The following is a 12,286-nucleotide window of genomic DNA, read 5'->3' as shown; positions in this document are numbered from 1 at the left end:
TGCAAAATGCATCCCATATTGATTCAATACAGAACAGAGCATTTTATTTATCAAAGCAGGACAATACCACATCATAAAGGCCATTTGGTAACTCTACTTGGTTGGGCACCTCGACCCTCCACCTCTGCCAGAGGCAGAGCCCTGTATTTCCCACCTCCCCACCACACAGCTGCAGTTGCAGATATTTGACATATGGCTTGTTTGAGCCATTTTTACCAGGTGTTTCCTTCAACTCTTTTGTTGTGCAAAGGAAGAGCATGTCAGTGAGCTAATGTCAGTAGGTAATGCCTCGGTATGCTTGAAATGATCAAAAATCCATACGACGTCTAAAGAAAGCACTCATATTCAGTGGCGCCTGCAGAAAATGTTCAGTGGGGCCAGTGAGAATCTTGGTTATACAGCACAGAAGAATTTCAGGCTAAACACATTAACAGATTGGTAAGGCTATTGAATTATAGAGTAAAATAAACTGCATACCGTTTAATTGTTAATTTGGAATTGTTAATTATCAGTTCCAATTTGAATGTATCAACAATGATAAAATCAAGCTGGTGGGTTGCTAAAACATCGGTATTATTAGCTGAAGGTTTCATTTATGTCCAGCGTCTCATATTTTATATTTGCAACTATTTTCCATATTTTGAATCACAGCCTTGAATTGAACTTGTATTTCAAATGTCAAGACTCTAGATGGACAGCCATTCTACAAGTGGCTATAACTCATTTACGTGGCAAAAAATGTCTGAGCTAAAGTTCTGATGCAAATACAAAACACACATCAGTGTTTATACCCAATCTCTTTTATTTACTTTTATTGGTTCAATGATCTGTATAATTTAATAACAAACAACATGGATTCTAGTTTTATAATAATTTGTTTTCTTGCGAACACGCTCTTCAAAATTGATCTCAAATGTCTTAAGTCTTAAATGTGTGTCAGATGTTTAGGGCCTTGTCTTGCAAAGAATAACTGAGGTGTGTCACATTTTGGGGGCCTGTAATTTTAGGATGGTGGCCATTCTGGTATTTACACTGAAAGGTGAGTGTACAGTATAGCCTCCATGACCTCGCTCCTGTCTTTTGTCTGTCTTCGTAGTCTCAGTGTAAACAAAACATAAAAACTGGACTTACAGGCAAACAGTCATTCTCTCCTGGATGACACTCATGCTGTTGCACTATGACACCACCACCTTTAACTATGACCTCAATAATAATCATACAATTGAATCTATAAAATTATGACAATTTCACCAAAACCTGAACCATTTTGAGTTTCATAAACAATAGCTGTTACGGTGGAAGTGTTGCATACAATTGTACAGGTGTACCTAATAAAGTGGCCAAGGAGTGTATGTGGAAACACACATTTCTGTGGGCTACCCCACAAACGCAGCACCACAGCATTAAGTCATTCCCACTATAACAACTGACCAGTGCAGATCTCACCCACAGATATTTCTTCCATTCATGGTGTTTGATTCCAGTTAAACTAGGTGGCCCTGACCATGTCTGTGCGTCTGTAACTACTGTATGTGGGTACATGCAGGTCTTTGCACAGGATTAAAACAAACATACATTTTACAGTGTGCATTCATTGTGGAGTCTGGCACTGTGCTAACTGACAAGCCATTGTTCTGTCCACACTGAGCACAGGTGAAGTGATTCTGATATGTGACAGAATAAACATACAGACCACAAGTGAAACAGCTACTTATCCTCTTCTCTTTTCATCAGCCTGATCTCTGCCCTCCTCTCCATCCCATCCACATCTCACACATTCTCCTTGTTTCCCTCCATTTGTCCCTCATGTCCTCTTTTAAAGGGCTCCTTGGTACGTGGAGGAAGGTAGAGCTGTGTAGAGATCAACTGCTCCCACCTGTGTGGTGTATGACAAACTACCTGGCCTGCTCTGTCTTAACAGCATTCACTCTCTACACAGCCTGTCTTCAGACTGACACTCAGCCTCTGCTGAACTGTTAATTGCAGCAACTAAATGCCGGTGGTGAACCAATGCGACAAGAGAATATTGTGCCAGTATTTATTATGAACAGATGATGTCTGAGCCGATGGGGCAGTCCAGGTTCAGGTACACTCTTCTGGATGATGGGAAGATGAGTGAACGTATGAACCAACTGATATCATTAAGCGGCAATTTATACTGTTTGACCAAACGTTCCATAAATAACAAGTAAATTCCATCTTTCAACTACTGTGTGTGCAGAAAGTACAGTACAGGAAATGCTTGGTTTGATTCAGAGTTGACTTACAGCTTCAGAAGCACCTCTCAGTAGAACCGGTAGATGAATTAGCCCTTCTCTGATAATGTCAACCAAAACTGAATGTTGCAAGCATCATGATGGTAGGATTTAGGATGATCTTACATTTAGTGTGTCTGTCCTTCCTTCACTTTTGTCTAAATTCTTTGACTGCTATTGACCAGATTGTTTAAGATCCTGTTTCTGGTTACCTCTGACCTTTCTTCTAACACTGCCATCAGGCCAAGCTTCACCAAAAATATCAAACCCAAATGGCAGGATTACCATGGCATTTACTGAACACATCCATGTTCCTCAGAGGATGAACCCTCTCCAAGACTCCTAAGACTACAAATGACCGTACTGGTCTGACAAATCTTGGTCACGATACAGGTTGTTTTCCTTGAGATACATGGAGACAGCATGTGCAGTGATTTGCTGTTCATCATAGTGCACACAATGTGAATACGTGTCTAGAACAACTAGGGCGCTCGCACACCATGTACTCTGTGTGTGTGTCCTATTGCTGAAGTAGAGAAGACATCTGCAGGACAATGAGACCCACGCCAAGCGTATCCACCAATCACTGCAGACTGCAGCAGATTACAGCAAAGCCACAAACCAGCTCTGTTCAGACAGAGAGGAGGAAGGGGGACGACAGGACGCTAGCAAACTGAGTGTAAAAACAGGTGAAAGGTGAAAGATTAGGGAAATTAATGAGCAGCGACAGAAACAGAAAGGACAGGAAGGGAAGCTCAGATGGAAGGAGACTGAAAGGAAAGGATGAAGAAGTGATACATGGATGGGAAGACAGTATATCTGACCATGGCAGGTAAATTAGGCTTTTACAGTGAGTTTATGCCTAAAACCTTATGTAATCCCAGAAGATCATGACAGAAAATGTGACTTATAATGAGACCGCAATTTACTCTCACTTTTGTTTCTCCCCATTCTTATTGTCTATTCACACTGTGTTGTTCGACTGCAAAACCTTGCTCTGTTTAGAAACATAGGAATGAAGAGATTATCTAAGTCACATATCAGAAATGACTTCTGATTATTTCTTCTGATTAGCTTCTGATTGGCTGCTCTGCAGCAGTAACTAGACCAGCACTGTAAATGAATTTGTGCAGTTCCTGTACAATTATCTTTGAAATGACAACATGATTTGGACTCACAACTTTGCTGACTTCAGATTCAACGGGACAAAATACAAAAAGACCCATCAGTTGACACCAAGGAGCAACTTAAAAAAACACATTAGTAGAAAAACAAAGCTAATGAAGACACAACTGATTACTTCACATTGGGAACAGGACCATTTGATGGTGTGTGATGACATCACTGTGCTCTGTGTTTGTATGTGTGTTAATGTTTCTAGCTTAAAACTATTCCTCTAACCTCAAAGCCTATGTTCTGTACTAAGGATTTGAACTGGATCTCCATCTGGGACCAGAGTGCTACAGCGGTTAGCAGTGTCACTTGACTGCCAGAAGGTTTTGGGTTGGAACCAGGTGCCTTTCTTTATGGAGTTCGCATGTTCTCCCTGTGCCTGTGAGGATTTCATCAGGGCACTCCAGATTCCTCCAACAGTCCAGCACCTGCTCAGACCACCTCTTATCATAATCACAGGTACACTGCAATTTTCCTGACAAGTGTGTAGGCCCGGAAGCACGAGACCAGATACACACATGTATTTTAATGGACACACCAACTTAAAATTAACCCTTAAATCCACAACTGGTCTGCTGGAATTCACTCTGAACAATTTATTACATATCATGAAGATTATTTTTAAATAAGATAAATAAGCTAAACCTCAGTATGCGGCTATACATATGAACATGGTCAGACAGTGTTGGTGAGCGTCAGGATGCACCATCTGTCCCTACAGGACACAGCCAGAGGTGGTCTGCACCAATCAGTCGAGATTCAGCAGGTCAAGTCAGTCCAACCTCACTGTGGCTGCCGTCACTGTTCAACTAACGAGTCTCACACACTGACTTTGTTATTATGGCAGGGATAGATGTGTCTGTTGTGTCTGTTTTTGCATTTTGTTGTGGTTTGATCAGCCTGAAAGCAGCTGTAGGTGGAGATAAAGTGGACATCCACTGTCCTCTGGTGGACCTCAGTCAGTTTTACCAGAAACACAGTGATTACAATATGATTTTATTGTATTATTTTTAAAACAGTGAAACCTTTATGTGAGACCTCCATGGATTTCTTACACTGGATGCATCACTAAGTGAATTACACTGTATAACTGCTGCTGGTTTGAGGACCAGAAACTTTCTATCTTCCATGCACAAACGCTGGTCAATGACATTAGCAGACTGCTGAGTGAATATTTATGTGCAGTACTTCTACATAAACAGTTTTGTCACTGTCAGTCTAGGAATGGAGAACATAACTGGCAGGAGAAGAAGATACAGGGAAAGAATCTCTGCTGTCATATATTTCCATGTCCTGACATCAGGGACATCAGTCAGTCTGGTTTCCCCCTGTTCTTTAGAGGGGACGAGAGGAGCTGGTTTGATTGGTCATAACGTATTCTGCCTCTACTCCACAATGTGCCTGGTAACACCTGGCTGCTCACAAAACATTGTTGGACTTGCACGTATGTGCCTTGCGTCTGGAGTTTAGACACAGGTTTACCTCTGCACCATATTTCAAGAAATCAGAGCCCCAGTCTTACCTGTCAGTGTCCTCTCTGTTGCTCTGTTTATCAGACAGTTCCTGGTCAAGGGAGGAGGAAGTGCTTCCTTCCCGGCTGACCCCACTGTTACGTCCTGGGCTGTTGTCAGCTGACGCTCTCCCTCCTCCTCCTCCACCTGCAGGACGAGGGTTTGTGGTATCGGTGTGCTGCTTCAGAGTTTGCAGCTTGGCCAAGGGGATGATGTCACAGCCCTGCGGCCGGTGCCACACTGTGCGCTGGGTAGAGGCATTGTAGTAGTAGAAGCGTGAGGTGTTGGGATCAAACAGCTCCCACCACTGGTTGTCACCGGTTCGCTTGATACAAACACCCTGCGGAGGGTCCCACACGCACTCGCCTGTCAGCAGGTTGGCATACATACGCTCCCGCGTGCGTGGCTCAATGATCTCCACCCACTCCAACCTGCAGGGGAAGAGTTCAAAACGAAGCTTTTAGCACACTGACTGTGAAGTAAACTGAATGCAACCTACCTTCTGGAGGTTAACGTCTGCCCGCACTAACAATTGACAACAGCTCACTGCAGCAGAAAACAAGTATAATAACTTAAAGAATAAGGAACACGTTCACATTTCAGCAACAACATCCCATGTAGGAGCTATTGGGTCCCACTTTACTGAAATTCAGGATCATGTGCGTAAATCATCCCACACATGGTTTTAACTGAAGGCACTGCTTCCATGTACACTGCAGTGCAATATGTCTGTATACCGCTGCCTACCAACAGACATCCCAGAAAGACAACAAAGTGGCTTTTAAAATGTTTCCATCCATTTATTCTAAACTATTCACTGCAGCAGTTTAGGGTTGAAAGCCTTCCTCACAGGCCCATCAGCTGCAAGGACAGGGAGGGACAGGTGCTGCTCCTGCACTTCCACCACTGGATTAATCCTGTTGCTCCAGCCACCAAAGACATCCACTGTATTTATAACTCAGCACCTACACCATTTCATTCTCCATGTTATTTCAGACATCTTCATACTGCACTCTAATCAACTATACATGTGCTTATTACAATGACTGTACAGTTAATGAATTATATAACATCAAATTCTATGGAGTCCTACTCACTCCAATAGTATTCTGCCATTGTCATATTTGTAACACTTCAAACACAACATTATTAATCTCAAGTGTTTAAGAGCACACAGAGAAAAGCAAACAATAAGAAAAGACACAGAAAAGGAAGTGTGGTTTGTGTGTGTGTAGGTGTAGGAGTCAAGTCATAACAAATCACAAATTTGACTCAGGGGGTTTGGGATCTGTACAGCATATGGAAACCTCTGCCTTTGGACAATCGAAGCAGTCTGCTGTTCCATGTCAATCATTTTCCAGCCCTGGCAGAAAGAGCCATGCCAGTCAGCCCCAGTGCCTACAGCAGAACTGCAAAAGAGATGCCACAGAGCTACGACATATAGTATAATATTATAGCATAACGCATATAACTGAAGCCCACTCAGATCTGTACATGTGCCTACACACAAACACACACCCATCATTGTGGTTGTCACATATAGGGTCCGTAGATAAACTTCATTCAGTTCCAGGAGATTCACCCTAACCCTTAACCAAAGCTGACACTTGCTCTAACCTTACAGTCATGGGGCCTGGCCTCCAGTTCCCACAGGTGACTTCTGGTCCCAGCAAAGCAGTGTGCTCCCAGTGTTTTAACCCCACAAGTAAATAGAAACATGCCCTCTCTCTCTCTTTTGTCGGTCTTTAGCTCTGATGTAGTTGTGTTCCATAAAGAGTAAGGAAGGCTTGAATGTGACTCACACACTTACAGAGCAACACACAGACACAGTCATATGCCAAAGCACTTGCACACATAGATCACACTCAAGCACACAACGTTAATAAAGGAATATTTTACAGTAACAGCATTTTGAACCTATACAGCCTGTAAGTTCAAGGACTGTGTGCTTGAAGGTTTCGGACCAGCTATTGACAGATAAGCAGCCAGTCAGTTTCTGCTGACCAGGAGACAGTGGCTGTACTTGTATATTTGGTGTGGCTGTAGCTCAGTTAGTGGTTTGATCCCTGGTCTCCACATGTCCTTGGGCAAGACAGTGAACCCTAAATTACTCATGGTGACCAGTGTCTGCACCTCCATTGGTGTATGTGCTGTCCATTTAGTTCAGCTGAGTTCAAAGGAGGTTCCAGCAACAGAGGAAAAGGAGGTGATACTAACAAGACCAGCACCAGTCATTTGACAGGACTTTGGAATGACACACATATGCAGTATGTTCCTGCTGCCCCTAATAGACACAGAGCGCAATGCATCATACTCTGAAAACCATGCCCACCACAGGGGAAAACAATTTATCGCTCTCCACTGACTCCAAAGTGTGTGACGGTGTCTCTTTGGCAATTTGGTCTTTTTACGAAAAACTCCTGTGAACAGCTGTGTTGTAGGATACATGACCAACAAGGCAAAGAACCCAGAATTAAAGTTTAACAACTGAACCTGAAAATAGTCCTCAGCAGATGCACCATTTTCTTTATTATTATTATTATTACTTTCTTTTTAAAAAATAATGTTTGCTAGAACTACAGTGAGTAGCTCTTTTAGGAACTACTCACTGTAGTTATGTCCAACTACTTATGTCCAACATAAACTGGACCAAAACCAAGCAAACTTTATCAAAATTACTTCATTAGCTAATCCAGGAAAATGCACTGGTTTTTGCTAATTGGAGAGCGAAACACTAACATTGCATTCAGTTGGAATGACTCCAGATTACAACCAAAATAATTCAATACAAAGGCACAAAACTGAAAAGCTAACATTAGTTTGCTAATGATGCCTACAGTGCTTATGCAGGAATAAAGCCACATCCATCAAGTTTTAGTCCTTTGATGTCATGACACATGGATTTATGTGTCCTGTTTTATCCCTGATTCCCTGTCTCTCCTGCCAGGTAATCAGCCATCATTCCATCCACCTGCTGTTCATTACCTACCAGACTCATTCAGTCTATATATGGCCCTTTTCCCATCAGCTGCCTGCTGGTTTGTTACGTGTGTGTCCTGTGCTCGTCGCCAGTTCGGTGAACGTTCTCTCCCAAAGAGGATCCTGGCTCCCTCTTACATGAACAATGCTACCACAGCTCCTTGCTCGTCTCTCATTGAGCCCAGTGCTTCAGCTCACCTGTGTGGCGACTCGCCTTCACATTTGGATGCTTAATGATCTCCATCAACCTGCCAAACCGATGTTAACCCTGGTTTTGCCTCATTCTCTGTTGCGCTCTTTCTGTGCTACAGAACGCGGCCTGTTCTGAAAAGAAAAGTAACAGCCATAAAGTTTTTAAGAAGATTTACATTTTGAAGTTTGAAGAAAGTTTCCATCAGCTCTCCCAACTAATAAAATGGCACATCAGTCCTATGGATGAAAATGATAACGGCATTGAGTTTGGCTCAAAATCTCTATTTGAGTTATGCTGTTAACAATCAAACACACCAACAAATGCCTGCAAAAACAGAACCCCCACCCTTGGCAGAAGTAATAACTCTCCTAGCAACTGGTACCACAACTTTAACTGAAAATGACCTCAGCAGGTCTGGTTTGAGTTGGAGTGAGTTATCAGATTTTTGCTAGATGACGTTGAGGCAAAAATTAAGACAAGTTGAATTGTTTTTGCTGAATGATCCTGTGGTGCCAGAGCCTCTTGCCATCCCCACTGAAAAGCCAGCCCGGCTCCTTTCAAATGTTTGAGAGCGCTGCCTTTTTCATGCAGAACTAAAGACAGTCTGAATGCGGCCTTAATCCGTTAGTATTAACAAAATCTAGGCAGTAATCTGAGAAAAGGTGTGAGATATACAGAAACTAACAAGCCATCCTTTCAGAAAATACAGCAACTATACCTGCTGAGTGTCTCATTTTTCAAAGCAGAGTATCTGAGCATATCCATTTAGGTTTGACCAGTATTGACAGTGTAGTTTAACAGCTATATCCTCTCATCTTCCTCTGGATTATGCAGAGGCCCAGCATCAACCACAGTCCTGCCAGCTGATGTATCACACAAAGATCTGTCCACTTCCTGTGATACACCTGCTCCTATAAGGCTATCAATTAGCTAAATATACAAGATGCTAAAACGCTTCTCATCGCTGTATATGCAGCATCATTTTTATTTTGAAGGATCGCATGGTGAAGCAATGGTTAGCACTGTCATGCAAGAAGGTTCTAGGTTCGAGCCCCAGCTGACCCGGGGCCTTTCTGCACAGAGTCTACATGTTCTCCCTGTGCCTGCGTGGGTTCTCTCCAGGTCCTCCAGCTTCCTCCCTCAGTCCAAAGACATGCGGCTTAGGTTGACTGGTGGCTCTAAATTTCCCCTAGGAGTGAGTGTGGGTGTGTGTGGTTGTCTAAGTGTCATCCCTGTGATAGACTGGCGACCTGTCCAGGGTGGACCCTGCCTCTAACCCGATGTCAGCTGGGATTGGCTTCAGTCCCCCTTGACCCTATTCAGGAATAAGCGGTGTAGATAATAGATGGATGGATGGAACTGAGCTATTAGACGTGCAGATATCACATCTGCTATTGCTTGCCACTTTACAGATCACCATTCTATTTCCCAAGTCAAGTGCAGCGGTATAAGAAAAGTGACAATACCATGCAGTTATGCTAATTTGGAAAAACTATTACTGCAATGTGAATGAAGCCTTTTGGATTTTTACATTAAACGCCATGTCTCCTATTATCCTGAATGAGGAATTGGACTTGTCTCCTTTTCTGCCTCTTTTCACAGTTCTTCATGTCCATAGTGTTTTGTCTTGCACTACAGTAATTTATGATGGTTCTGCCTGATATTTCCATTGCATCACAAAATATGATTTGAAACTTGTAGAAGTTGGAGATGGCATTTCTGATCTACACTGGGAAATGATGTATTGTATGTCTTTGTGCTATTTGTATATAGTTCTGTGTATGGGACTGGGTGGTTGTATAATGACTGGGAGACTGCATCTAGTGGATAGTCTTAGGAAGTTACCAGTCAGGCAGATCCACAGACACCTCTGGTCACATGTAACCATTTTTCACACCTGTCAGTAATGAGTTGATTGAAACTCTATGTCGTTAGAAAGTGAAAGGGACTAAACTAGACAGCTGAATGACTTGTGCATGCTGAAGAAGGCATAACCAGAACAGCTGTTCTTTTTATCCTCCTGGTGTTATGTACAACTAAATAAAGGAAGACTTTTTGAATATTTGGGTGTGTGGAGCCATAACATTTTTTGTGCTTTTAAGTTAAATATAGCAAAAACACAAGCAATCTGGCAGTCAGACAGTAAAATTAGAAGCTCTGTCTTTTTGAGTGGTGAACCCAATTTGATGAGCTGGCAAACGGTAGCGAGCATGTGTGAAGTTCACAGAAGAAAGTATGCCTGATCTTATCTTATTACTTACAGAAAATTACACAAGCGCTAACTGAACTTATGAACACCTTTGTTAGAGTTCTCTGCCGACGTGACTCTGCTCTTTAAGCAGCTGAACCTTGTTGAGCACTGGGACAGCCACAGTTATTGCTAGCTAACATGCGTGATTGTGAGTGATAAAGTAGAGGGAAAGAAATTGTACATCAGCTGTCAGAGTGGATGCTTGTCAAATGAAGCAGAACAAGCCAGTTGAATGGAGAGATACGGGGTGGAGAGTGTAGGATTAATTGGCCATAATTGCTTGATGTGTGGTGTTCCAAATGACCCAGTTTAGCTGGCGAACCTTCTCCCTGGGCCCCGCAGAGACAGGCTAAGTACCACTGTTAGCATATGCACTGAAAGCTGCACAACAGGGTTTTACAAACACATCGTATCGAGGAACCTTAATGCAGTTCTTTTAAATTCCTAAATTTTGGTTTTAATTATTTTTCCCTCATTGAAGGTTCTTTACCAAATTTCTTTTCAGTCACTAAAGGGTCTTATGACACTGCAGAACCTACCACTCTTTACCACTCATTGCCCCTCCTGTCCTGTTTCCTAAAGCTGTGAGGTGAACTACCAATGGATGGTCACAACAAACCGTAGAACAAGGCAGGCTCCATTCCAAAGCTAGCGTTAGCTGACTAACAAGTAAAGTTGGAAATCCAGTAGAGTGAGACAAAGATCACACAAAGCTCAAATTGCTCCCAAATTAAAATTATATCATGCCTTTTGACATATGCTTTTGATAACCTGACAAGTGAGGCTAATTTATGGACCATACTTTGAAACCACAAAGTAGAAACACTGAAATAACAGAAGAGCTGTAGCAGTCATGGAAGGGGTTAATATAGCTGACCGACACCACGTCCTGTCCCATTTTCACTGTGATGAAAGGTGGGGTTCTGGTGTATCCACACCACCACTATAAACTGTGTCTTTCTGCCTTTCTCTGATCTGATGTGATTTTACAGCCTCCTGCTGATGGGACATCTGTAATAAGGTGCTCAGTGTTGGCCTGGGGCTTCTCTAATCAACAGGCTGCGTGCACATGCTAACATGTTCTATAATGCTCAGAGCTGTGTGCACAGCCTCCGCCTTAATGTCCCCTTTGAGAATCAAACCTCCAGCTGAAGTCTGAAGTTGTTATCACACCCACTTAGTTCAGAGCAGTGGCTTCAATCTCTGGAGAGCTTTCCCAGAGAAACCACTGCAGGAAAAGCACTGCAGTGGAGTGCACTGGAGGAAGCACTGCGCATTATGAGTTAATTATACAGCACACTGTGGGTTAATTAAGGTTCAAGGGTATTAAAAAACATTTAATTAATTCAATGTAACTGAGGGTTGTTCTGATTTAATTTAACTAATCTCAACTTGTACTATACATAAAGACAAGAAGAAAAGACTCTACCTTGACCCACTGTGAGACCTCCACTGCCATTAAGCACATCCATGACAGGACACAGAAGCCCTGACCTGTCCTCGCTGATCGCTCCTCTGCCCTCTTCTTAGAAAGGTTAGTTTGTACAGTTTGCGCTTCTTCTGCCAGAGCATTCCTCTCACTGAAATTACAGCAGTACTGTTGCTGGGAGACTACCGAGCAGCATAGCAACACTTTTATGGGGTATGAATAGAACGAGGATCTCGGACAAGGACAGAGGGACAGATGAGGAGTGGAGGTGGTGGGGGAAAGAGAGGCAGACAGAAAAACTGGGCTAATTCACCTGTTTACTGGAACTCATAATAATAAGCACATTCAATTTTGTAATCATTACACTACATACTTTGAACTTGTACAACCCTGTAAATTATTTAAAAATATTGTGATAGACTGGCGACGTGTCCAGGGTGGACCCCGCCTCTCACCTGATGTAATCTGGGATTGGTTCCCGCCCCCCCCCCCCCC

The 12,286-nt window shown here is 42.8% G+C and overlaps 1 protein-coding gene across 1 annotated transcript in view; it reads right to left on the bottom strand.

Annotated features, from left to right (window-relative positions):
* arhgap39 (Rho GTPase activating protein 39) overlaps positions 1 to 12,286 on the bottom strand; it is a 104,696-nt gene that overhangs the window by 26,835 nt on the left and 65,575 nt on the right. Inside the window, exon 2 of the mRNA XM_020620894.1 lies at positions 4,951 to 5,370. Within this exon, the coding sequence (XP_020476550.1) occupies positions 4,951 to 5,370 (420 nt within the window). The remainder of the gene's footprint in view (positions 1 to 4,950; positions 5,371 to 12,286) is intronic.

The sequence above is a fragment of the Monopterus albus genome, unplaced genomic scaffold, assembly GCF_001952655.1.
Source record: "Monopterus albus unplaced genomic scaffold, M_albus_1.0 scaffold250.1, whole genome shotgun sequence".
Classification (NCBI taxonomy): Eukaryota; Metazoa; Chordata; class Actinopteri; order Synbranchiformes; family Synbranchidae; genus Monopterus; species Monopterus albus.
The sequence above is the reverse complement of the archived record's forward strand: the minus strand, read 5'-3'. Positions and strand labels throughout refer to the sequence as shown.